This window comes from Lepidothrix coronata, unplaced genomic scaffold, assembly GCF_001604755.1.
Source record: "Lepidothrix coronata isolate B3197 unplaced genomic scaffold, Lepidothrix_coronata-1.0 Scaffold41, whole genome shotgun sequence".
In the NCBI taxonomy this organism is placed as follows: domain Eukaryota; kingdom Metazoa; phylum Chordata; class Aves; order Passeriformes; family Pipridae; genus Lepidothrix; species Lepidothrix coronata.
The window spans coordinates 4,573,871-4,601,103 of record NW_016690221.1 but is presented as its reverse complement, the minus strand read 5'-3'; the positions used below and the strand labels follow the sequence as shown (position 1 = coordinate 4,601,103).

The following is a 27,233-nucleotide window of genomic DNA, read 5'->3' as shown; positions in this document are numbered from 1 at the left end:
CTTTATTTTTATTTTTTAATTCAGCTCTGCGTTCACTTGAGATGATTCATTCTTCCAGTGAGCTCCTTCCAGGAATGATTCCCCACAATCCTCAGAATTTTTCTCTTTCTCTGCACTACTAAAGTTCTTTCTCTGTTATTACAGTCTCTTTTTGGCTGTGATCCTCTTTGATTCCTCCCAAAGGATCCTTTTAAAAAATAAAATGCAAGAGAAAAGCTGCTTATTACTAATATTCACAAAGACAATTGCTCTAGTAATTCTCTTCAAAAAAATTTTTAAGATTGGTTGAAGCACAGGTTTTCATCTTTTCAAGCAAGCAGCTTGAGGTCTTATTAATGAGGTCAGAAGTAGAGCAGCTGTTGCTAAAATGTGCTTTTCAGGTTTTCAAACCTTTTCGCTGGTTTATATTCGAGCAGTGAATGCATGAGCAAACCAAAGCCTCTGGTGGAGATAAGTCTGAAAACTTAAAACTATTTCTTCAACCACAGACAGCTTCCCTACTAGTTGAAAAGAACATTAGTAATATTGGCATCCTGTGGATCCACTTCATGTCTGGGTAGAATAGGCCCAGGGTTCTTATAGTGGATGGACAGTGTCTCCATCTACATGTCAGGGTTTTTCTGTTGCCTGTAGCTGTCTGTGTGGAGATTGTTCACATCACTCACTTAAAGTGTGTCTTTTTGCAGTGGAGTGCCTGTGATTAAATAACAGGCTGATCTGGGACAGCAAGCACTTATCTGGTCTGATTTACAGTGGAGAAGAAAGGGTCAAGGAACCAGACAATTATCATAACCAGATTATCATAACCAGACATCATCTGCTCTCAGTTAGTCCTTGTTTCATGAAGAGAAACTGCAATGAATGTAACAGAATGAGGTGGGCAATGGATATTTGAACCACTCCGGCTGCAGCTGAATCTTACTTAGCTAGGGCTTTTTTTTCCGGCTAAAATTGTGAGCAAGTGTTTCTTACACCTCTCAGGGTACAGGCTCCTTTCTGCCATGCAGTACTTACTGCCAGAGTGTTGATGTAGTGACTCAGCGATAACAGGAGCAGTGGGAGAAAAGGTTTCTGTGTGATGGAAACAAGGATGTGAGGGGGTGTGTGCCTGCCAGGCTGTGTGTATGACTGCAACTGCTGTGGTCATGCCAAGCTAGTCAGCTTGAAACCAGCTACGAGCTGGTAAGAACCACCTAAGTATTGACATGACAATGGCCCAGGAGTGTGGCTGTGCTATGGCCAGCTCAGGTATGCCCACACGAGGTGTGAAAGTGCCTTGGATCACACAGCAGATCAGTGTCTGGGTCAAATGCCTACCTTCTCTCCTGGTTCTGCTTTTGTCTTGCTTCGTTCTTCTAAGAATTCAGAAAATGCCTCCAGTGTATAGTCCCCAGCATAGGCCACCTCCTGAAAAGAATTTTAAGGTTAAGTATTTAACTCTGTACGTAAAATTCCAGAAATAACAGCAAAATCAGCTGGAGCATTTCAGTTCTTTAGACTGACCAAATTCTAGACTTTCGTGCTCAGTTTAGAAAGTGAGGGCAGAGGCACAGCAGGTTCCGACGTCATCTGAAACTCAAGTGTAGAGAAGAAGTAGATTACATCCCTGAGAAGAAAAGGATTTGTATAAAAAATATAACTATTATTGTATAGTTTCAGTTGGGATTCTGCCAACTGCTGACATTAGTGGGGTTCTTTGTGCTTAACAATAAATACTGGCAAGATATTTTGAAGAGAATTCTTCTCAGTGTCCAGCCATCTTTTCTAAAGATTTTGATGGAAATTCAAATTCTGAAATAGTTTTGAAATAGACAGTCCAGAAGTACCAAGTGTTGCACAGCTTGAAAGAACAGGATGAAGATGAGCAGTGACATCAATTTTCTTATCCTTCACCTTAAGTTGGGGATTTACTGAGGACTTTCTCCTGAGGAAGTTTAATGAAAGAAGAAGTTTCAGTTTAGAGCTTTAAAATTCTCTGAGTGAGTCTAGGCACTATGTTGTGTTTTAAAGATGCCGCCCCACCAAACCTTTGCTCTCTGGAAGTATAAAAGGGTTTTGCACAAGTCTTCTAAAAAAAAGTTGTAAAAGCTCATGTACGTGACATTGGGAATTGTCTGCTGTTACCTGAGTGTATTTAGAAATAGGCCTATTATTTAGATGCCTGTTATCCTGTGGGTTAAGCTCACTTACTCCCACTGAGACGAATAATCTTGTGTTACTTTACACTAGTCATGTTTTTACCTTACTTGAGTTCAAAGGTCTGTAAACAAAACACCTCCAGTCTTTGGTGAATTCACTAGAAGTGTACACTTCTAGTATACTAAAAGTTTTTTATTCCAAATCAGTAAGGTATTCTCTTGTAATAAAAAGTGTGTCGGCTTTTAAACTACTTTTATATGTTTGCAAGCTTCAGTTGAGAAAAATTACTTTATTTCTCCAGAGGCAATTAATATTCTCAGATGAGTCTTGATTTTTATTGACTCTGATGATGGCTGGAACAGCTATTTCTCAGGGCCTGAAGACCTGTAAATCCAGAGAAGAAGCTGATTCCTGCACTGGTTACTGAAGATAGGTGTCAACACTTCTCATTAGAGTAATCAGGGGATAAGAGTATATAAATGTTATTTTTCTCAACCCATGGAAACAAATAGAATCATCTTAAATCCATCTGAAAGGCTGCATGTTTTTCTCTTAAATTTTGAGTGGATAATGCAGTGGATGAGTTGCTCATCAGCTTCACAGATGGAGCTCAGATGATGCCTGGTCACCTCCCTCCTCAATATAAATCATCAGATTAATTGTAATTCCTTCAGCTCTGGCTATAACTGTTCCTTGGAAACTTAGTTGGTGCTTTGGAAAACTGGACACATGCTTAAACACCTAGCTGTAGATCTAGGTCTCTAGGCTCATCCAGCTCCATTTAACTCCAGTTAAGTTGAAGTGGTTCCTGATTTAAAAATATTGTCACTCATCGGGTTTTGCATACACTGAAAGGAAGAGAGTGACTTGTCTTCAACTCCATGAAAAGCTGAATCTGTTCTTAAACAGACAAAGGAGTGGCAGTCCATGGAAAGAAGACAGTTCATAGCCTGCAGACCTGGCAGATACTTCTGTTTGGAGGAGGGGGGTATCTGATATGATCTCATCAGGTGAGAGTGCTTGGAAGGGACTGCACAACGTGTTCTGCCTCTGGCTGTGCCTTTAACGAGGTGTGAGGGTGTCTGTGGTGAACGCAATAACTGAGTTCTAGGAAACAGCTTTGTTTTGTGTTATGTTAGCCACATTTCCCTTGCTTTATCAGAAGCAGGTTTAGACTTCTTTACATGCATTTTGGTGTGCTTTCTACAGTCTTTTCATAGTTATTTCATCTTTAGAGGTCCTACTTCTGTGCTAGTGTTCAATTCATTCTTAGTCCTTAAACAGTGGGAAGGATCAGTAGAGATCATTGGAAAGCTCATGTGTTTGTGCTTCTAAATCTAACAAGATACTGAAGGCTAGAAGAGACACTGTTATTGTTGGACTCCATATATTTCCTGTTCCTCTTATTCTTCATTCTGAACATACCAGTTTCTCTTCAGCTCCAAACCCCTCCTATTGCTCTTTTCTTGACCAGAATAAGGGAGTAGGGTTTGTAATTTTGGGGCAGTGCCTATACGGTGAAAAACGGGGGAGATACTCAGAGCCTTGACATTTGTATCCTGTGCTTTGATTTTCATTAACTTCCAGAGAAGGACATGTGGGAGAATTCCTAGTGTAAATGCTGGCTGGGCAGGAAATAAATATGTTGAAGTGACTGTGTATTATCAGCTCAGTTGTGTCTCAGACCATTTATGGTCATCTGTAGTGAGAAAAGATGTCTGTGGCCAACTGTGCCATAAGAAAGAAGGTCAGAACACAAGACTGCAGACATGTACAGGACACCTGCACTGCTGGTCAAGTACAAGTCAAAATCTCTGCATTTGAGGGAACTAGTGTAAAAACATGGTGCACGAGGATGAAATTGAGATTTCAAATACTCTTTCATTTCAGGGTATTTTTAAGTATGAAGCAGTCCCTTAATAGTTAATGGAAGTCTTTATTGGTTTTTTGTTTGTTTGTTTTGGGTTTTTTTGCAAACTGACATTTCTTATGAGCATTTAATGGGTTTCTGCTTTTCTGCATGAAGACTAAACCCAGTGAGAGTGTGCAGGACTGCAGTTCAATTCATTAGAAGATGTGCGTGCACATCTGAGAGGAAAATCTCTCCTTCAAAGATTAAATGAGGACATGGGCAAATGTCTGAGAATTTAATTTAAGTTTAGTACTAAGAAGAAAAATGAATAGCTTAGTAATATCTTAATTATAGCAGTATCTTGATTTTTTTCTTCAGAAATATTTTCTTTTTAATTAGATAATCTATATAGATGGAAAATGAAGCTATTTAGTATTTTTCCTTGCCATCTCTTTTAGCAGCATTTTCTGATTATTTTGTAACATAGCTGATTCATATTTGCATAGTGCAAAAATCATTGGTCTTGACAAAAAATATTTATTCCCAGTTGAGGCTGTGTAAAATTACTGGCATGAGTGTATAGAAGAAAGTTTTGGGACTTGAGTTTTGTGAAAATGTAGAGGCTATAACAAGAGCAGTACCAGCATTTTAGAGACTGTGGTCATACCTGCTCTGGAAACAACTAGCATAGGTAGTTTTGCGACAGTACATCTCCTGTCATGGTTTGAAGTAAAAAGGCACTGCAGTCATCAGGAGGTATCTGTAAATTCACTCAGATTGTTGCTAGAACCCAAGAAGAAGATTGGAGGCTGTTAAACAGCAGAATGTGAGGCTGTAATGACTTGTAGTCCAAGTCAGTAAATTATATGTGGGCTCTTGCCACAGCCTCATACACAGAAGGAGACAATAGAAGGTTTTCTCCTCTAATTCAGGTTTTTGACAGCAATGTCTTCTGCTCAAAAACCAGTGCTGAGTAGATGAGGACCAAAGGTTTCTTACTTAAAGGAGTCCTTTCTCACTGTGACACATGTGCACGTGCAAACACGCCCCCTCTCCCTTGGTGTGCAGCTGTGTCTCCACACTCTTCTGTGACAGCTTCTCACCTGGTAATCTGATCCAGCAGGGAAGAGTGTGAAGAATGGATATCGAGCTAATCCAACAGACAGGATGTCATTTGCTGTGACATCTATCTTTGCAATGATTACGTCTTCACGACTGTTGTACTGCTCTCCTAGCTTATCCCAGATTGGCAGGAGTTTTCTGCAGTCATGGGACCAAGGGGCATCTGCAAATTAAAAAACAAAGGTAGGATACAGTCTGACAGGAGAGCATGTGCTGGTGCGATCGCTGGGACCTGTTTAGCTCTTCAAGTTAACAGGGTTTGGGATTTCAGTTGTGGTCAGTCTCTGCTTGAAACCATTCACCCTTCATGACTTTCAGGTTTTTATGTAGTGATAACTAGTTATTCACTAATGCATTTCTGATAGCAGTGCTGCTTTGGCTCTCTTTAGCCTTTTGTGACTATAAATGCAACACTTGGACAATTTTGCTGGAGAGGTGTGCCAGGTAACCAATGCCACCCAGGTAAGTCTTGCATCATTCCTATGATGAAATATTTGTCTGAGGCACAAAATACTTCCTGAAGACTAAAATTAACTGTGTTCATAAAGCATGCTATATTTACACTAAAAGGAGGAGTTTGAGGTATGGTGCTGTTTTGACTCTGAGCACTGCACTGATGCAGGTTAGCAGAAAGGCAAACTGCTGAAAACCCAGAATCCCCTGAAACAGCATAAAACACAGTTGCAGTCCTTCAGTCAGGAGAAGAATGCTCATACTCAGTTTATACAGAATTAAAATTTCTGGGGCACTTTGCTGAGTAGAGTACCTCCCATTTACCAGCCTTTCATTTCCAGAGGACTTGGTTCAATTCCTGCTTAGATCATTCAGCTTGTTCATGACACTGAAATGTAAAAATTACTTGTGTGAGTGAAATGGCCGCAGCCAACAAGGAGGGTGGCAGGAATGTACTGCCTTCGTGAGCCTCTGGAATTTGGGGCACTACAGCTAGTCATCTCTATTTCTCTTAATGCTGCATGTTTGCTTTACTGAAGTAACCAAGGCACAAACTAATCCGTGCTGGCTGGTACAAGGATAGGGCAGTGGCTTCTTGCTGGAAAGAGTAATGTAGGAAAGCCACTTCCCTTGCAGACAGAGGAGGATAAAAGGAGCTAAGATTTGCTAAACCACAATTCCTCTGGGATTTAATCCTAGAGCATTATAACCAGACCATTTCACTTAATTCTCCCTCTGCCCTTGGAAGACAGCCTGACTCATGCTGTACAACACGCTGTAATGTTCCATTGTACAACATGATGCTCTAGTGTCATGTTGTCTTTCAACACTGAGATTTGATATGGCCCTGACAAATATTTGCTGAAGGGATCCAGCACTGCTCAGTGCAACACTAAGTCAGCAAAGGTATCACAGCGTTACCATAGATATGACACAAATTTTTCTTCAGTGCTTTCCACAAGCAACAAAGATTCATTGAGCTCAGCTTCTGTAAAGTCCAAAAATTAGTTTGGTATATAAGCATGTTAGCTTGGTATATGAGCATGAGCTTTCATTTTTTCCTTCCAATTGATCATGTTAAAGCAGCTTAAAATCTGAATTCAACAATAACACTTACAAAACATAACAAACACAGTCCTGCTCTTATTGAAGACGATACTGTTGAAATTCTTCCCAACAAGCACTTTGATAGGCATCTTGTCCCAGTCTTCTGGAATTTCTTCACTAGAGAGATGTACCTAAGCAGAAACAGAAACATTGCTGTGAAAATCCAGGGACCATTGAGAAACTGTACTCCAGCTCAAGTTAATGTGAGAATGGTGGAACATTACCTAATGTGCACTGTTACTACGTGATAATTATTTTATATCTTTATATCCCAGCCAGCCTCCACGTGGTACTACCTCCTCTCCCTTCAGCAGGAGCTGGGGTCTCACACAGTTATTAGTCAGAATTAATCATCCCTCTCTTGAATACAGACTCTACTATAGTAGAGTCCCTGGTGGGACTGTGCCACTCAAGCGGATCTTGATGGGGATAAGGTGACATTATGTCTCTTCTGTATTTCTGCCCCCCTCCAACACTGAAATCAGGATCTACTACTCAAATTTCTTAAATTCTGCCTGCTGTCAGACTGACCATCTTTTCTCCCTATAAATGAGCCTGAAGAGCACTGAATAAGCAAAACGTTTTAATGTATTTTTGACATGAGTGTGATGATGCCTCATTATGACAACAAATGCTCTATTTACCATTGGGAATGATCCCCCTGGGAAAGTTCACTCTGCTAAACTAGCTTAAAACAAATACCAAATCCTACTCCACTCTGAAACTGTCAATTCTCTGTTTACTGGACTTTCCTGTAACCTCAACATTTGTCACAATCATTGTTTGCATCTATCCCAACTAAGGGAGTGAAATATCTCCGTTATAGTATTGGGAAGATTGAGACATCAGAAGTTTTTAAACCACTAAAATGCAACAGTTGACATCAACTAAATTATTGAGTCAGAAATTATTCCATCCAGTTTTTACATTGAAGGACTGGAAAACTTTGTAATCCACCTCAGTTGTTAAATACAGAGGAATGCTCTGTCAACAACTGTAGATGAATGCATTAGGGTGACAGTAGATTAACAGACTGATGATCAGAACAGGACACTGTTCTAACTTAAAAAGGGGTGCCTTGCAAATTTGTTAGTGTTTTAGCTGTTGTAGTAGAGAGGTGTCTTATTAGTAATGGACATACCTTTGCTTTTCCATTGAGGTAGCTCTGGCAAAATTCTCTAAGGTTCTCCACAGTCACCTCGTCTGCAGGCATTTTGTACTTTGCATCACTTGTCAGATTCAGGATTCTCACGGCAGGAACATCAATGTCCCTGATGCGAAAATACTCAAAAATTCGTCCATTCCTTCCTTCATTAGTATCCACCAAAACAAACAGTATCTGATAGTAAAGAGAGAGTCATGCATCTGGTTGATTCTTCCAGGTTTGCATTAGCTATTTTAGAGAAATGGAGCTTGGCAGTGCAGGAGGATCTAACCTTAAATGCAAGGAATTGTGTAGAACAATTTTTGGTCTCAGACCAGAAACCAGCAGCTCTATGGACTTTATCATACCTTCATCCTCAGTTAATAACAACTGCTAAAGCAGCCAAAAGTAATGGAGTTTTTCCCTCTGTCCTCTCACAGTGGTTTGCTATCACGTCTTTTAGCAACACTTCTAAATTACTCCTCAGAGTGCTTATTGCTCTTCCTCATAAATCTTAACAGGACAGAAGAGCTGAAACATCTGTAACCATATGTCTTTACCAATATGTGATATTTTAGTACAAGATGACTTTAGTACAATTCTTCAGTGTGTCATGTACTTGGAGCAGGAAAAGCACCAGAGTGATTAACAATGGAAAACTGAAATTCTTGTGATTATGACTGCCTATAACTGTCCATACACATGCAAACACATGCTGCAAGCAAGGCTATGCACATACCTTACAATATTTCTCAGATTTTGTAGCTGGTTCCAGCCCTTGGTTCAGGCAATACTCTGAGATCCTCATGGCATTTCCTGGTAGTGCCAGAAATTGCCAGAACCTTGCTAAAACTATCTTTGGTTGGAAGCTGCTCCTGGAAAGTCATATTTGTAAAATCAGAACAGGTTAATTGGGAGCAGCTGGAATTAGTCTTCCTTTGTGTGAACTTTATATTTTAAAAAATCATGTCCTAGTAAAGTTTATTTTTCAGCTTGTCCTTAACAAATTCAAATAATAGTTACTGAAACTGTTTTTAAGTGGTTTGGTAGACTTAGAAGATGAGCTGACAGCAGTACTTTTACCATTAATAATGTTGGTGAGTGTTTTTCCATGATCTTTTGGCATTCATATTTGCAGAGCTGGATTCAGCATTACAAACCTGTCCTCTAAATTCCGCAGCAGCAGACTTGTAGTTTTCATAAATCGCACTGAACGTCTCCGAGTTCGTTGGGGTGAACAGCAGGATGTGATTTTCAACAGGGACATCAAAAATCTTCACAGATGTCTGGGAAACAAAAGGCTCAACATCTGTTCCACTCTTTGTAAGCAGAACAGTGAATCAGAGGCTCAGTGTATCACTCAGTTCTGTTATTGCAAATTTTACTTTTTAAGACTCAATTCCCAATCATTTCCACAACCGTTGGATTTTTTTCATTGTTTTAAAGAAGATAAAGTGAGAAGAATCAGCAGCTGCTGATTGGTGTTTTTCTGTTCCAGGGAAAACCTCATAATTATTCATAGATTTTTACAGTCAGAAGGGACTGTGATCTTCTAGCCTGCCCTCCTGTATAACACACGCTGAAAGTAAAAGGCAGTGTTACCCTGGGAGCCCAGCTGCAGGAGCCAGACCTGGCTGGGCACATCCTTCACTTCTAGGTGGCATCAGCAGCCTATGTCTCCTTCCCTGCACAGAGCTGCCCTTTTTCTCATGCCACCCCATGATCAGAGGAAATGGGGTGTCCCCCAGGAAAGCAGGTATTTCCATGTCTTTCCCTCCCTACCTGCACTAGCAACAATTATTGCTGATTTCTTTTGTCCTTGTCTTGGCCGGAGCACCTGGTTGCTGCATTGGAGTGGAATGATTGGAGCCAGGACCTTCCAACTTCCCACCCCACTTAGCTGCTGCAGAGGCAGCCCAGGCCTTTGTGTTGGCTCCACAGGAGGAAGGTGTTTGCATGCTCAGAGTTCATTGTTCAACCAGCCACTCCTCCTCTCCTCTAGGAAACAATGTCTTGCCAGAGGAGAGCATCATTTTGCCTGGGTTAGACCAAAAGCTGTGTGTTGGGTTCTGCTGGTGTTTCTGGATGTGTTTAGGGCTGGCCCTTTCAAACAAACAAACAAAATTCTCAGTCACTAAGGAGCAGAAGAGCTCCCTAGGTCTCTTTCTGTGTGGGTTCCTGTCTTTCTTCTGTGGCTTTTGCTAATGCAGAGAAATACATACCTCAATATTATATTCAGTGACCAAATCCAAAGTGAAGGTTTTGATTAGCCTTGTTAGACCCAGTTTGTTCTGTCTGCCATCTTCAAGCACTTCATTATGCACAGGTTTTCCCTGGACAAATAGTGAAGTTTGTGAGGTTGTTGGCCTTATCAACTTAAGCAGCAAAATGACAGCCTTTAAAAGTAAGAGTTTTATGATCCTTAACACCTGAAATTCCGTAACTTGTGAAATAACTGTCACAGCTAGATTACAGAATGAGATCATAGCTAAAATTCAAGGTACAGCTGACAGTTTTAATTTGTTCAGTAATCTTAACATACTGAAAAATCTTTTCTACATCTATACACACTATCTGTGACATACACTCTCTCAGGAAATTCTAGGTCTGACTACTTCCTAGCATAAATAGTGGTATTACTCTGTGTAGTTTTGTTTTTACTGTTGGCCACTTCTTATATTGTGGACTGAAAGAAAAGAAGATTCTTAGTTAAAAACAACAGATAGGAAAAGAGGTGAATGTCTGCAAATCTCACTGAACCTGGCAGCACATGTTGATTAAAATGCAGGTTGGCAAGTAAAGCTGTTACATCCAGATCCTTAAGCATAAATTAGAAACCTGAATATAGGCAGCCAGATTGAAAATATCAGTTGTCCAAAGGTTGCTCATTTTGCCACCCACTTGTCTCTCCTGTCTGTAAATGCATTATTTTTTGTGTTAAGCTGTTTGAATTTCAACTAGAAAATTATTTAACTTGAAAAACTCCCAAACTGCCTTTCCATAGCCCAAAACTGCCACAGCACAGCTAGGCTTTTGTACCTTTTGTACTCCTACCTTCTTAAACACAACAAGAGTGTTCTTCTGGATGCTGTAGTCAGCACAGACGTCCTCACTGGCTGTCATCCCAAAAGGCATCTCTGGCACATCTCTTGCCATCTCATAGAAAACTTCCACACTGTCATTGTGAAGTTCCTAGTCCAAGAAAGAGTATTTATTAAGACTGTGTCCTGCATCCTGCCAAGACACATGGGAGTGAGAGCTACAGGAGAGACAGGCCCCTAAAGGCTTGTGATGTAGAGAGGAGAGTATAATTGTGAAGTGGGTATAGCTTGCCATGATTAGCTCCAAGGGGAGTTCTTCACCACAGGGGAGATCATAGAAATGCTGTGACATGGCCAGTGTGTTCACCTTTCCAGCTAGTGTTGGCTGACATGGGTGAGTAGGGATGGTGTGTGGTCCCCTATGTCTTGCCTGCCCTGCACTCCCCTTCTGCCAGTGGGGAGGGATGGAGCCACCAGCTGCTCCCCTTCCACAGTGCCTGCACAGCCAGCAGGATGTGATAGATTAGAGAGGAGGGCTCTCTGCTTGCAAGAGGACCTGACTGATGTGTTTGGGGCTTTGACTGAGTGCTCTTCAAGGCAAGGACCTTTACTTCTACATCTGTCAAATAGTCACTGTGCTGTCCACCCTCAAACTAATAGTAAATAAGCATGATGAAAGGCAGCAGCACTTCCAGATTTGATTTAATCAGACAATTATTTCATGCTAGATGAATAGTAATTTATATGCTGAGACCTTCCAACACATCCTGGCACTCACAACTGTGAGCAATCTGTGACTAATAGAAGGCCAAATACAGCTCTTTATTTGCTTGAACACTATTTTGTTGGCTTCCACCCACTAGAATTCTGACATGCCCTAGCTCATGCTCATCGATTGTCATTTCAGCCCCCGAGTGAAATCAGTGTCCTGTCAAACACATCTGCAGGCAATATCTGCCATCAGTGTGGTTCAGGGAACTCTGGCATCACTGTGATAGCCAGGGCTTCTCAATCTGGCCCAGCACAGAAAAGCTGCCTTCCTTCCTAAATGCCTGTGAGCAGATTGCTGCAAAGAAAAATTCTGGGCACTCCGAGCGCTTTCACAGTTTGTCCTATTATGCTGGGTGTGTTCACCAGCTTTTTTACTATGGGGTATTTTGCTAATGAGTCCTGTTTTCCATATCCATTAAACTTGGACTATCTACTATAGCCAGCACATTTGGGACATTATCAGTTCAGGTATGAGTCCAGACACTGTGCTTTCAACTGGGCAGAGAGATACCAGAATAAAAGTCTCTTTAGATAGAGAAAATCCTTGGCTGAATGTTTCAGATATTAAAAATTGAAAAAACAGGGAAAAACTATTCTTGTTTTACTGACTTCTGACAGCATGCCTATTGACTATTGTTCACAAGCATTCAGCTCCAAACTCTAACAATCTTATTCTGCTCTGGGAATTGGCAGAATTTGCTTGAGAAAGGACTACATGTGTTGGATTATGTACAGTGGTAGTATTTTATGACTTCCTATCCATGAAGATTTGGCAGCTGACAGGAGCTGAAAACCACAGTTAGCATGATATTCATAGAACTGTGCTCTGACCCCTGATTTTCACTGATTTTCATCAGCTGGAAAGATGAAGAAAAAGCACTTCAGTATATTAGATAATATCTACTGCCTTTTTTTTTTTTTTAATGGACTTTAGCAATAAGGGAAACATTCCTTCACCAGAACAGCCTCCAGCTAATCATGTCTATGATTTTACACTGTGTTTGAACAGAAATGCAGTGATAGGTAGCAACTCTGGGCAGCAATTAAAACTTTTTGCATTTGCAGACTCCAGTAGCAGTGCAACTCACACCAGCAATGGGTTAAGTCTCTGTGAACCAAAGAATGAAGTTCAATAGTTCTGCCCTCTTCCCAAGACCCACCAAATATGGGATGGTTTGGCAGAAGCCCTTTCTCTGAGGATACAGGAAAGACTGCTGTGACCAGCCAGGGCTGTGCAAACATTGCTGTAGCATCATGCTCTCAGAATCTGTTCTCAGGGTCTCTGTGCCTGGGTACTGATTAAGGAAATGTGTTGTGGTGTGAGGTTTTCTTATCTCTGCTTGGGATGCTTGTCTAGAAGTGTGAAAGAGTAGATAGAAACAATTAATTTTTTTTTTAAAATGTCTAGAAAACTGAGGGCCTGAGTTTTTCAGGTGAATTCTAGGTCTTTTGGATGTGTGGGATTTGGTGGTGAGAGCAAGCAGTATATCCCAAAGTTGGAACAGAAACCAGCCTTTTAAGCTTTCCAGTGAATTACCCTAAAGAAGCCGATCACTGCCAAATCATCAGCTTTTATGAGGGCTTCAGCCTGAGCAGTAGAGTTGATTAAAACAGTGCTGGGTCCTGTTCTTCTTTTCACCCATGTAATAAAGGCTGAGGCTTGTCTGACTCCTGTGGAAGGAAAAGAAAGTTAAAATGACCACCAAAATGAACAACAGAAATTTCTGTGCAATCAGGATAGCGGCAGTGTAGGTACAGGGGGTTGCTGAATACAAATGGACTTGGACTCCTTAAGACTGAGGTCAAAGCTGATTCAGAGTGGGCTTGGGACATCTAAATTCAACCCCAGGGTCTAGTCATCATTTAAACTATTGCTGACTCTGGAAGATCAATGGTGGATCAGTACTGTGTTTTCTGGGACCCCTGCAAATAGTTGCAAATCCAGTTAAATTCTTAATCACATATGGAGAATAGAGATGAGGAAATTCAGACAAGTAGAAAACCTGTCCTGCAAGATTTCATATGTCCCAAAATCACAGTAAGCTACAAAGCGCTATCGACCTGAGGCTTAATCCAAAATTACTTCAAACCAATTGCAGATTTTATTGAACTGTTTGTTCAATTAAATTAGGTGTCAAAACTGTTCCTCTGGTGCTGCAGGAGGGATCTGATAGGCACAGAGATTGTTAAAATTCCTCTGTGGAGCTGTAGCATCACTTCAGTTTAGACACAAGAAAAAAAGCAAGTGTTGAAGTTGTTCTTTAATTCTGGATTGTTCCATCTCGTCTGTTTCTTTGGTAAGTTCTCTTCGAGATTTCAGGAGTTTTAGAATCTTGGGTATCTTTAAAAAATATGTTTTCAAGCTATCATCTTTACAGAGGAATTGAAGCAACAGATTGAGGCTCAGGTGATTAAAATCTCAGCTGTAAAGTAGCCCTTTTAACTCTGTCTGTTGTGACAGACAGCCTTGTTGGACCAGAGCAAGAGTCCAACAAAGGGTTAATGAAAATCATACATGAGAAAGAAAAAGCCTGTATGCTGTGAAGTGCTAGAGTCAAGATGTACAGAACAAGTGGATTATCAAAGATGGAAGTCCTGGTACTGGACTTAGCAGTATGACAAGATCAAAATAGAGTCAGACCATTTTACTGTCCTTAATTTTACAGCAGGCAATACTGCAACTAGTTTAAAATACAGGCTTTTTTAAGGTTAAGCAGGCAGACATCTGCTCTGGAGTGTACAGGCTGCAGAGCAAAGCACAGAGCAATATCTAGTGGTCATATAGTGCTTGACTTCTGCTGTCTAAATCCAGCATTGAGATTTTGCAGCTTATATCAGTGCTACAGCCCCTTAGCATATTTTCTATGTGGTTAATTTTTCTATTGGGTTGCTTTAAACAGCCTATGTAGCTTGTTTTCACCGGCCAAATTCTGGCCTGGCAGTTGTAAGTGACGATTTTATAAAGCCTAGAATTTGGCTTTCATGTTCTGTCCATTGCCAGGGCAGCAATTCAAAAATTCCATCTTCCATAAAATGTTTGAATTAATTTATTGATTTAAGCAAACTCTGCAGGGTTTTTTGTGGTATGAAGCATGCACAAAGTTCTACATGAGGAGTCACTGGGTGGTCACTGCACATTTCCAGTTGTCAATGCTCGGTGGTTTGAGAGTCATACATGGTAGGTGAGGTTTTACTCATTGTTGCACATAAGCATTCACCAGTTAACAAAATGTAATTTAAGTCATTATTTGGTGGCACATGTGCTCTGAACAGTTGGTGTACAAAACACAGAGCAGAAGACAATTTCCTAATTCTTGCATCTTGATGGGAAGTGTGTCTGAAAGAGCAGCTCTGCTGAACGGTGGCTCTGTGTGCGTTGTTAAGATACTCTGTACTCACTGGTTCACACGAGAAAATGTGTCAGCTTTACCAGCTTAAAAGAGGTTTTCTTCTCAATGCTATAGATTTAATCGGAGACTGAAGGCAGGGGCTTTTGCTTTCAGATATCAGCACCTCTAATAAAAGTTCAGTATGGCACATCACGCTTTCAGTGGCATTTGTGCAGAAGCTGCTGTTTGCACAAGTCTAGGTGGTGGGAACTTGGTAAGAAATTCAATAGCAAGGAGGAGCAAGTTACTAAAAATACTGAAGATCAGCTTTCAGCAGCAGCCACAGGGGGCTCAGCAGTTAAAGATATCTCAGCACTTGGTTGTGTACAGACTCGGGAGGCAAACTTTAGGTTCCTTTCTTTTGTTAGTTGTATTAAACTTGTGATTCACCTGTATGCACTCAGTGTACACTAAGAAATTCTTGCCCAAGTCATGCAATTTTTATCATCTCTGTAAAAGTTCATCATTTTAGGAAAAAGCCCAAACTTTCTTGTATATACCATAAGTGAACAAAAACCTCTAATAAGGCCTGGATTGCTGGGATTGCTCAAGTCTGTCCTTGTCTTTGCTTAGTAACTTTCTCCAAAAGACTTCAAGTTATTCCACATTTTTTCTGAGCCACGAATGAGCTCCCTCTGATGGCTAAATTGCAAAATTATTTTCCTTAGCTTAGGAAGCATACCTGTATATCAGGGAACCTAGTGAATTCACAATTCATTGATAGATGCACAGTGTTGCTCCAGCCTGTTCCTGTAGGCACACTACCCATGGGAATTGTAGTGGACCAGAGGGGTAAATGGAGCAGTTTGGGACCAAATTCTTGTTTGGCATAGCTCATTAATGTTTATTGTAGTATATGGGAGTAAGTTGTCTTGTTGAGGTGATTCTCTGTTCAGTGTAATAACACCAGCAATTAATTTGGCTGTATGAACATAACACAGAGAAGCATATTCACTTATGCACTTGGAAGATAAATTCAGATTCAAGTTCTTGTACTGGTACAAAGGTAATTGTAAAACCCAGTTTGCTACCTTGCGTATTCTTTATCTGAACATCTATGTTTTTCTTCTCAACAGCATAATAGAGAGGTACATCCTGTCATCACATATCATTATCTTATCAGTGTATAAGACAGTTTACCTTTGCAGTCTATTGGATCTTCCCTGCTGCCATTCACAAAAAGTTTCACAGTAGGAAATGCTTGAATATTAAATTCTTTTCTCAAATCAGGTTGGTGTGTCACATCAATTTTGCCGAACTGGATTCTTGGAGCTTCTTTTTTAAGCTGTCGTGCAGCCTCAGCAAATTCTTCAGAGAAATTCTGAGATGACTGAGATAAAGAAACATCTGGAAAAGGCCAATCAAAAGCAAGTGGGTTACATAAGCCACAGGGTGAAGCTTTCTAGTGGAGGTTGTTGTGTCAAGTAGTAGCTGGAGGAGTTGAATAATGCAGAAATACGACTCAGAAATAAATGAGAGATTATATTTACTTCTTTATATTAATGCTGGTTGTTCACCACTCTGCATGTCCTTTGACCAGCCGTGGTGAACAACTACTAACATTTCAGTAGTCTTCTGTTGGGAAGATATGACAAGGAATTAAGAAGTAATTTGACTGACTGTGCTGGGTATGAGTTAAAGGGAGGTCAAAGATAGAGTTAGATATCACTCACATTAACACTCTTTGATAAGATCCTGTTTTTGTAAGCACTTCATGAGGCAAACCTTTGTAATGCAGAAATTAGTTTTCCAGATAAGATACGAGGAGAGGAACAGAGTCTTTTAGAGACTGGCAATGTATTTCTGCCTGCTGTGCTCTGTGCCAGCCCTTCTCTAGCTCACGTGGCAGCTAAGTGTTTGGGGGAAGGAGAAGGGCCATCTTAGTCTGGGATCTGGAGCTGTAAGTTATATAAACATGAAAAAAGGACAAGAGAAGGAAACAAGTCACATATCTGTATTTAAAGTTAAGTAAGAGGTGAAGGCCTGAAGCTTTACAGTTTTGCAACTTCAGTTGAAAAAAAAAAATTTATTAAAATTGAGATACCCTGTCTTGTTAAATTTTTTTTATTTTAAAGAGCAAAACTTTTTTCTTTAGATTCTGCACAGCAAATGTTTAGTTTCTTCAATGTGCTTTGCGAACAGATGAAAAACATCCAGTTAATCTTGATTTCGTACATTTGTGTTTACTCTTTTGTGCCTATATGAGTGTGTTTGTGTACACACACGATCAGACACATACTTGCACAATCGCACACACAAATGCACGAAAGCATAAATCTAACAAAGCATCTGTCTTTTATTCTTTCACAAAACTACAGATGCACTTCCCTACAGCCTACCTGTTGAAGACATTGCCCAGTGTAGTTATAACAAAAAAGTAAATGGACTGGAACAGCTGCTCCAGCTGCTCACCTGCCAAAGCTTTTTAGTAGGACAAAACTTAGTGCCTGTTCAGGGGACACTCAGATACTGTGGTGATGAAAAGAAGGTGCTTCTCTAAAGTAAATGAGCTTTAAAACAACAGTCCAAAACAAACTATGTTCTAATTGCCTGCAACATTATTATTTCATCAAATAAATTTATGATTTGTCAAAGAAATTTCATCCTAACCTTAACTTCCTTTTTCCAATTTATAAAAATGGTCTTATGAACCTTTTCCCCCATAAGATTGTAATGTGCTATGTCCTGGGACATTTTGCTATGGAGTTTAAATGTGCTGATAAACAGTGATTGCAGGTGGTAGGGCTAGCCCAGAGCACTTACTGGGCTTTCCAGGAGGAAGGGTGTCCGGATCTGGACAGAGTGCAGCTGGAATGAGGATCAGGAAACCACAGAGAAAATCAGGATCCAGCACCTTCTAGTTAATTCCAAGCCAATGTTTTACACCAGAGGCAATTTCAGTATAGCGATTTTTTCCTAATAACCTAATGTTGCACAGCTCCTTTTACCACAGATGGGAACTTGGAAACTTAAGTGCTTTTTGCACAGTGAAATGAGAAGGGGTAGAAGAAATTGTTGTTGAAGTCCAGACACAGAAGCTGAAGCTTCACAAATATACAGGAAATATTAAGCTTTATGCACGTGAGACATTGATGTAGATTGTCAGGGGGGTTTTAAGATCCATTTTTCTCTTAAATATTTCAATTCCAAACAGATATTTTAAGAATGATCTCCTATCATTGAATGACTTGAGTAGTCAGAGTTACAGGTAACTAGTAACGCAAGTAGCATGTTTAGATAATGAGAGTTGGTAGAGTTATCAGCTCTAGGCTGGAGCTGGGAAAAGTGCATGACTCCATCATGTAAAAAGTAATCACTGCAGTCAGAGACCAGGAGAAATTCAAGTACCATTAACCCGAAAACTGCGAGACAGAAGTTCAGTGAGTGAACAGGCTTCTTCATCAGACAGATAAAAACTGTTTCCTTGGCTACCCAGAAACCACGTGGAAACATCCATCGTGCACCTTTCCCCTGCTTTCCTGAGTGATTAAACTCCTCTTCAGCTTTCCATCAATTCCTTTTCATTCCACTCATTCTCTGTTTGCCTCCCAGGTGTTTTATTTTTCAAGTCGCTTGAGTGTTGCAGCAAATCATCACTCCTTTTCTTTGGAGCCTTTTCTTGAGTTTTGTTTCGCTTCCTCTGGTTTAGATTTTTACTGACACTGATCACGTCAGGTATTGGGATGAGGAAGCAGCTGCTGAGGTTAACATGGCATCACAGGCTGCAAACTTAAGGAGAGCTGAGCATCAGCAGAGTACAAGAACAGACACAGATGAGAGGCAACAGAGTTGGTGACAAGGTCACTGGGGAAGGCATTCGTGGGTGTTAGGACACCTGTGTAAACCAGGGTGCTGTGCCACAGCTGCCAGAAGGTAGAGGCTCTTCAAAGGCCATCAGCTCAGGAACAGCATTGTATCACAGTAGGAGAGTGTCTTCATTATCTGTAGTTTTAGTTGTGTTGTAAATAAAAACAAGGATAAATTAAGGGTTGGAAAATTAAAAGTGGTAAGAGAACCAGAAGCCTTGTATTTTGAGAGACTCTTCCTCTTGAGTACATCAATAACCTGAGTAAGCTGCTGGTTCTTTTTCATAGTGCAGCTTACTGAGCTAAAATATATTGAACTGTGGATTGAAATTTTTGCTGATACATGGATGTGTTTAATGACCATAAAGCATTCTTGAAGTCAGTATACATGGAAGCACGATGAGTTCTTTTCCTTTAGCTAATTGCTGATGGCCTCCAATCTTAATCTGCTGTCTGTTTTCGTGGTTTAGGGGTTGCTGCAGTTATTGTGATTGTGCCTGTTGTCATGCTGGATACTGATTTCCTACCTGTTAGTTTCCGACATGGTCACAAAATCATTTTAGCAGTCCCATTTGTCATCTTCCCTGTAGGCTGCTTTTTTCTGTTGTGTTACAGATATATAATTTTCTCTGTAGAAGACTCTTGAGACGAAGAATAGATTCATGTTTAACAGATCAGAGTGGAAGGGTGTTAATCTTGCTGCAGTTGCAAACTTTCTTGTATGACCTTGAATTCTCCCATTTTGTTCTACAGTGAGATAAAGCCATGGTCTGTGCTGACCTCTACTTTTTAACTGATGTTTGCAGTTCATTTGAGATCTTTTGCTATGCAAACATCAAGGATTATTTTAAGTTTGGATCCTTATTCAAAGGAGGACACCTACATGAGGAACCCATGGTAGTCAGTAAGTTTGCAGCAGGCAACTAGAACATCATCTAGTGACTCTTTATCTGTCCACACGTGTGTTTCCACTGTCCTGGGTATTTTTATATGCATAGTTTGCAAACAATTAAAGTGACTCTTTTCAGAAGATTTACTCCTTAAAGACCGACACAGATTTCTGAGGAAGTCAGAATGAGGCATGAAGTGGAATGAGGCATCCACATTCCACTGTCTTTCACACTGCACTATGTTCCTGTGGGAAGCTTAGTTGTAAGAAATAACTATTCTGTGTGGGTTTGAACTGTTTGCATTCACCTCCTGTGGTGAGAAGACCACACCTGAATGCTGAAATCATTTCATATCACAGGAGTGAGTATGCTTTGGATGTTGGCTTTATAAGCGAGCGGATCATCTGAGCTGTATAATTGATTTAAGATCAGTCATGCCCCACCCTGCCTTCTAGAAATCTCCCTTTTTATGAACTAGTATATCCATACACAGGCAGCAATTTCTTGGTGGTTTTTTTAAATAACATCACCTTCAGCCTTTTTGTCTTTAAAAGGAGATATTTATCTTTAAGAGTAACCCTTATCTTGCCTATTAAATGTCATTATCTCAGCATAATGGTCAATCATAGGTTGCAGGAATCCTATGGGTGACCCGGTGCCTCACTGGATGTACAAATGTTCTGCCAGAAAAGGTAAACATTACTTTTCCATAAATGAGAGTGGGCTTAGTACACAAAGCAGCTGGACAAGGTCTGCACCATTTTTGTGCTTGTCCTTAGGTTAACCACATGTTTATCCAGGAACTGACAATTTTTCACTGGGAAGGACAGGAGCAGGCATTCTCAGAGATCTGTGGAATCAAGCATTCAGTGGGAGCTGTGCCTTTTCCTGAATTCTTCTGATAGGTGGGAGGAAGTGGTGTTAGCATGTGCTCTGAAAGCAGTGCTTCTAGTGTTCGTGTTTATGAGTGTAAAAAGTTTATTCTCCCTCTGATAAGCCTATTTGTTACAGTGCTTGGGATCTTTTTTGTGTTTGTTTCTGCAGTAAAAGCCAACACAGGGACTCCTATTCAGCCAATGTATAATGTAAACAGTGAAATTCTCCCATGGAGGCATCACTGATCTACCTTCTGCTGGTGACAAGTGCCCTGTACTCCCTGTGCCAAAAGGCATTTGTATGAAATTTGGGTCAGTTTAACGTGGATTAGGAGATGCCACAGCAGAAGAACTACTTTCAACTGAGCACTGAGATTATGTGCTCCTGGCACAGGCAGGGCACATAACTCAGCTGGGCAGGCAGCAGGGCTTGCACATTCCTGTGTGATGCTTGCATGGTTTTCAGACACGTCTTGTTCCACAGCACAGTTGGGATGAGGGCAGAAGAGTGCTGGGTTTCTGGATCAATACTTTGTGTTCACGCTGGGTACATGCCCTGTGCACTTTGCCCAGCTCCAGAGGGTACCCGTACACTGCTTGGCACAAAGTCAGAGTGTATTTATAGTAAATCTTGCCTGAAGGAAGGCAGACCTGGGACGCTGTGAGGGTGGAACTGACGGGCTTTAGGAGGATTTGGGGGTCGCTGGGCAGAAGACATCAAAACAGGCCTCACCTGATAAATGTTGTGGGACTGGTAAGTAAATAAGCTTATGCCACAGGGAAAGCATTGGGGTTTTCTCACAATCGACAGGTCTAAGAGAGAGTGTTAAACCAAAGTTTGGAGCTCAAATTTTTCCCTGTGTTGGTACAGCACTAGAAAAAATCCCACCTTCTGGGAAGCCTGGGATGGATTCCTTCCCATTCTCTGACTGTCTCTGTGATTGAGAGTGAGTCAAGAACAGAAAGATCTCAGGTCTTGCATTCATTCTGGATTTCTGAAGCTAGTTCCTGACAGCCCCACAGATTTCCTGTGTGATCTGGGCAATATTGCCTTTTCTCACATTATCTAAGTTTCCTGAATAGTTCACACAGATTGTTTATTCAGATAGCCTGTTTTAGGGAGTAGGACATAAAATATTAGGGCTTTATGGCTTCTCTGTGCAGGTGCACATGCGTGTCTCATCTTTAGTCTCTTTGTGTTGTGGCAATGAAATGATTACAGCAAATGAATCATCTTGTTCAGTGCTGTGGAGTCGGGTTTCCAACATCCTGGGGCATTGCCTCACTGCAGGATAGTTTTTCACTCTCCAGAGGCTGTTTACTGGCATGTCTCCAAAGGGAGCTAGAGAGGATGAGGCCAGTGATTTCCAGGTACTGGGCTGTGGAGCTCATCACTCTCGTGACTGATTTCATAATTCTTTACAGGGATTGCAGATGCCTTTATGTTTTGTGGGGGAAAGGCAATCCATGAGTTTTCAATAAGCCCTTCAGATATCTCGGCCTTTAGTCCAAACCAGAAAGGCATGAGGATCACTGGAGCAAGGTGTGGTTGTGGAGCAGCGTTTCACCTCTGATGTTTTTTGGAAGACAGAGTGGGGAATGGAATGGGGAATGTGTTTGTCCTTCCCTTCTGAAGAAGCCAGTTGTGAGAGTGATGGGATATTGGAGAGGTCCAAGACCTCTGAAGTAGGGAGAAGAAAGCCTGATTTGGATCTCCCCATCCTTTGAGTGCCCAAGTCTTGGGCTACTGTATTCAGAACAATTCTTTCTTCAACTTCTGTCCCTCTATGAGTCTCTTCACATGTCTGCTTTCCATTCGTATTAGGTTGCAATCCTGAAGTGTGTTGCAATATCTCCTTGTTGATAATCTGTGCCAGTACTAAGAAGGTTTGGCTACAAACTCTTCTCTGACCTGGACATTTATATTCTGTACATAAAATCAGCTCTTACCAAGCTAAGATTAGAGAATTACTAAGGTTTTTCTGATAAATTATTTTTTCACCAAAATGATGCATCTTCAGAGAGATAAAACAGTTCACAACTGTAGTGTGAATTTGGCAAATAGCTTTAGAACATCCATAATTAGTAAATAAAATCTTCCTAAATTTCAACACTTTCAAGAGTGTTTAAAAGTTCTAAACATTATGTTTTAAGTAATTTTCTAATGTGATTATTCTGAAAGCTTAAAAATATTTAAAGTGTTATAACACTGTTTTAGGATTAGTGAATGTTTGGTATGATCCAAATATATGTTTAATTTCAGTGTATTTTAGGTTTTGTTTTTGGAAAAATACAAGTGTTTTCATTTTAGACTGACCTAGACTACATCCAGAATACACCTTTTGGCTTTTGCTTTTGTGAGGTACCTGATGGCCAGACCCTATAACAAAGTTAGTTACTCAAAAGCCCCCACTACTTTTCTCCCTGTGAGGAATGAACATGAACCCGATAGAAGGATCACAAACCTACTTCCACTTGATCAAGTGCTAATTCCAGGGAAATAGGCCACATTACAAACACCAAAATGTTTTAAAAGGATGTTCCTTGAAGCCCAAGCACTCCCAGAGGAGCTGCCATCCAAAAAAACCTCATTCAAAGTGCTGATGAAAATGTAAGAGGGAGAAAAGCGTTGCTGATTATTTTTTGTTTGGTTTTATTTTTTTTCCTAATGTTTCACCCATTACTGCTGTGAGACACATACTTGCAAAATTAGGCAGTGGAAGTGAAGAATGCAAACTCAGCACTGTCTTATGTAGCAGACTGGTATTTAACCACCCCAAAAGGAATAAATTACTGCAGTTATGATCAGAAATAGATACATGGAGAAAAACAAAACAAACAAGGACTTCTGGGGGACAAAGCAATGGTAAAACAAGAGTACTTGAGTGCCCCAGCATCAGTCATGCTCTGCAGAGCCACCAGGGTAAGAGACAGTGCAAATTGATACTCACAGAACTTCACCAGGAGGTACTCGGTTTCCTTCAATGCTCTGTCAAAGTTGCTCTTTTTCAGCAAAAGGACACTGTTCTCCTTTTTTATTTTGGGGAGCTTGTCTTTCTTTAGCTTTGCTTCATTTGGGCTTATGGTGTCTGCTGCCAGGAAGCCTGTAAGAAATAGCAATAGAAGAGGGAAAAGCAGATGTGTCTTCATCGTGTCCTGCCTTTATCCAGATACTGAGAAAGAAAGAAACAAAGGAGCACTAAGCAGCAGGTTTTGCTGCTCATGTGGCTGTGGCTGTATTAGCCAAACCAAGAGGTTGATAAGGTTGATAGAGGAGTCTACCACCAGTGGAGCCAACTGCCCCTTTCCACAACAAGGTTAAGACAGTTACCTACTTCTCGATCTTGAGCAATGTTTGGGGGGAAAAAGTATCTGTGGGAAAGTTGGGTTTAGCGTTTCTGTAACAAAACCCTGGGGAGAGGGTGAGAGAGAGAGAGCACAGGAGGAAATGCTTGCAGCCAGTGCACTTCTGTAATTAGACACCCTGGTGTTGTCAGTGTTACCCGGTGCAGTGCTGCAGACAAAACAGCAGGTGAGGTACCTGGGACAGCATTTGAGGGTTGTCTCTTGCACTTATGGAGCTACTTATTGTGGATCTGACTGAGAGTGTGCTGAAGTCAGGGAAAAACTCTCATTGTTTTGTATATGTAATTTTAATATCTGCATCTCTTCAGTGTCTTGTCTCTGAGGCTCCTTTCTCTACTTAAGTGCCAAGTTGTAGCTCAATTAAGATACTACTTTGTGGGTTAAACCACTGGTTTTCAGTGGTAGCACAATTTCATGCAGTTATAATATCTGTGCAATAAACCAAAGGGACTAAATGTACTATTTCATCTTTGGATAGCTATCAACCATGCCTGTGAACTACGAGGCCTTTCTAGCTTGTCTTTTCAGAATGTTTTAAAAAATATCTTACAGAAATATTGAGAAGGTACCAGTTACTAAGAAATTATTATTTCTGTAAATATCTGTAATTGTAGCAGAAACATTTTTGACCCTTAAACTGTGCTGAAATTTGTGAACTGTGCCCCCAGAGCTGCAGCCTCTCTATAGGGGATCAGGCATCCCAGTGGTTGTTTCAGTTGAACAAAGGATGGAGCTGACCTGGGGACAGGTGGGTCTGGATTAGTAGAACCAAACTGAGAGTTAAAGGAATTCCTCCAATAATGACTCTTCCTTCTCAAGGAGCAGCAAGTGCTGCTCTGCTCCTCATGCCCCTAGCAGACTTTTTATCCAGGAGGGTACTACTAAAAGGAAGGAGTGTTCATGGTAGCCTCCATTTTGTGGAGGGTGAAGGATCTTGGGTGACACGTTGCTTTAGTTTAGGTTGTTTTCACGCCTGGTGTGAGTGGGGCTGGGTTTCAAGAGAACTCTTTCCTAAGTCTCAAAGGGTTTGGGTTGTAATGCACCTTAAGATGTGCTCTATTTGTACTTGTACAGGGTGCCTAATGAAATCAGAGGGAGCTGTGTATTCAGGCTGCCTGCAAGATAAGATCACACATAAATACAGATTCAGCGATCAGGTACTAAAGGAGAGGAAAAAAAAGGTAGAAAGATAAGAGTCTCCCATTTGACTTTGTGGTCTCTTTCTCTTCATAACAGGCTCTTTTCCACAGATGTCTTTCAAGTAACATCTTAGTAAGGTTAAAAACCATCTTTTAGAATTACAGGTTAAACTGACAAGGTCTGTTTGATCTGAACAGGCAGTGTTGCAAGCTTAGAATGCAGCCTAAGGCTCCCAGAGCACAGGTAGGATGATAGAACCATTTGAATAGAGAGCTGGTTTTCCCCTATCTGCCACTGAAATAATAGCAGTCAACTTAAATCCCTCCTGAAAGCCTCCTACCAGGAAATAGGCACCATTTTGGAAGGGCTTCTAAGCTTTGTGTCCTAGAAGGAAACGCCAGTGAAAGGAGGGTCATACAACAGTCCATCCTGCCAGGACAGTTTGCAGTGAGGAAAGAAGTGGGATTTTGCAGAGCTGAACAGAAAATTGAAACTGGAGGAGTACAATGTTTTCTTTTAGACATAGACCTGTATATTGTACGGGAAACACTAGGAGAAACTGGAAGTGTTGGCATTTTCTTTGTGAGTTTGTTTTATGACCAGTGTCTTCTCCCAAGTTGCACACTTCAGCTGAACTGCAGAGCAAATGGAACTCTTTGGCATTTCACCTGTGCTCACCCACTGTTTATTTTGTGTTCATTCCATGTCCCCAAAGAAAATAGAACTCACAAGGAAATATTTCAGGGATTCATTGGTTTTATTGGTGCATAAATTCAGTATGACTCGCCATCTAGTGCATATTTAAGGCATAGCATAATTGCAGAGACCCTTTTAAGTCAAGGTGATGCTGTCCTCAAAGCACTTAATAACTAGTGGCATTTCATTTCTGTAAGCAGGCAGAGTAAAATATAAAATTTACAGGAATTAAGACAGATATTTAGAAAAGGACTTTTCTAAGTTAAGTGAAATTTAGAGATGAGATATGAGAACCATTCATCAGCTGACAAAGTGGAGAAGAAAGATTCTAATGAAAAAGCAGTGCACAATCTCTTTGACAGATAAAGAGGAGCATAAAATACTAGAGGGAAACGAGGATGTGCACAAACAACCTATTTATTCAAACTGGTTTGCATTAATTTATCCAATATCAAAAACACACAGTGTCCTATACCTGGCTAGTTTTAAGTGTATTTTCTTTCATTTCAGGTGACTGATTCCTAAGCTGTATTCCTGAGTTTTTCCCCACTGTCTGATAAAACATCATTTATCATGAGAATGTTTATTAAATCCTGGATTCCTCGGTGTCTGCAGATTCTCAGGTCGCCTTGCAGATCATTCCATGGATACCACAGGCTTCTGACATCTCAGATTATTTCCCATTATGATTCTATAAACCAGTGTAAAAAGGAACTGCCAGAATACTTCAACTTTGCAAGTGATGTCTTAGATGAGTGGTCACAACTGGAAAAGGTAGTATTTTTCTTTTGCTTTATAGACATTGTGTTGTAGTTTGACCCCAGCCAGCAACCAAGTACCACAGAGCTACTGGATCACATGAACACACACAGGCACAGCCCCCAGGGGGATGGGGAGGAGAATCAGGAAAAAAGAGGTAAAACCCATGGGTTGAGGTAAGAACAGTTTAGTAATTGAAATAAAATAACATATAATAATAGTAATAATAATCATCATCATAGCAGTAGTAGTTGGAGACAACAAAAAGAAAGAGAGAGAAAGAAAACTCAAGAAAGTCAAGTGATGCACAACACAATTGCTCACCACTCACTGTCCAGTGCCCAGACAGTCCCCAAGCAGTGAGCGGTACTTCCTGACCAACTTTCCCCCAGGTTATACTGAGCAGGACATTCTATGCTGTGCAATACCCCTCTGGGCAGTCTGGGTCAGCTGTCCTGGCTGTGCTCCCTCCCAGTTCCTTGTGCACCTCTTCACTAGCAGACTGTGGGAAACTGAAAAATTCTTGACTTAGTTGTTGCTAAGCAGTGCTTACTCTATCCCAGCCAAAACCAGAACACATTGGAACAATGTGCAGATGATACAAATCAGTTTTCCTGATGGATACTGGATAGATCAGCTGCAGAGTGGAATGCACTATTTTGTTTTGCTTGTCAGAAATATAG

The 27,233-nt window shown here is 40.8% G+C and overlaps 1 protein-coding gene across 3 annotated transcripts; it reads right to left on the bottom strand.

The window, feature by feature from the left end:
- On the bottom strand, positions 1-23,857 carry PDILT (protein disulfide isomerase like, testis expressed). 3 transcript variants are annotated; one of them, XM_017813334.1, is made up of 11 exons: positions 23,541-23,857; positions 16,159-16,365; positions 13,167-13,300; positions 10,872-11,009; positions 10,040-10,150; positions 8,978-9,136; positions 7,815-8,012; positions 6,684-6,804; positions 5,095-5,276; positions 1,318-1,407; positions 1-187 (listed from the first exon to the last, which is right to left on the bottom strand). In XM_017813334.1, the coding sequence occupies exons 1-11, from the start codon at positions 23,737-23,739 to the stop codon at positions 119-121; spliced, it is 1,608 nt and encodes a 535-aa protein (XP_017668823.1). In that variant the 5' UTR covers positions 23,740-23,857; the 3' UTR covers positions 1-118. The 3 variants fall into 3 exon arrangements, with proteins under 3 accessions (XP_017668823.1, XP_017668824.1, XP_017668825.1); XM_017813335.1 differs by having other exon boundaries at positions 8,978-9,103; XM_017813336.1 differs by lacking the exon at positions 8,978-9,136.
- Between the last annotated feature and the right edge of the window lie 3,376 nt (positions 23,858-27,233).

Excerpts from the sequence above, each read along its gene's own strand:
- PDILT (XM_017813334.1), bottom strand. The coding sequence starts at position 23,739 with ATGAAGACACATCTGCTTTTCCCTCTTCTATTGCTATTTCTTACAGGC. Across the intron at positions 16,366-23,540 it reads GTACCTCCTGGTGAAGTTCT|ATGTTTCTTTATCTCAGTCA; the intron begins GTGAGTATCAAT and ends GGCCTTTTCCAG. Across the intron at positions 1,408-5,094 it reads CTGCTGGATCAGATTACCAG|GAGGTGGCCTATGCTGGGGA; the intron begins GTGAGAAGCTGT and ends AATTCTTTTCAG.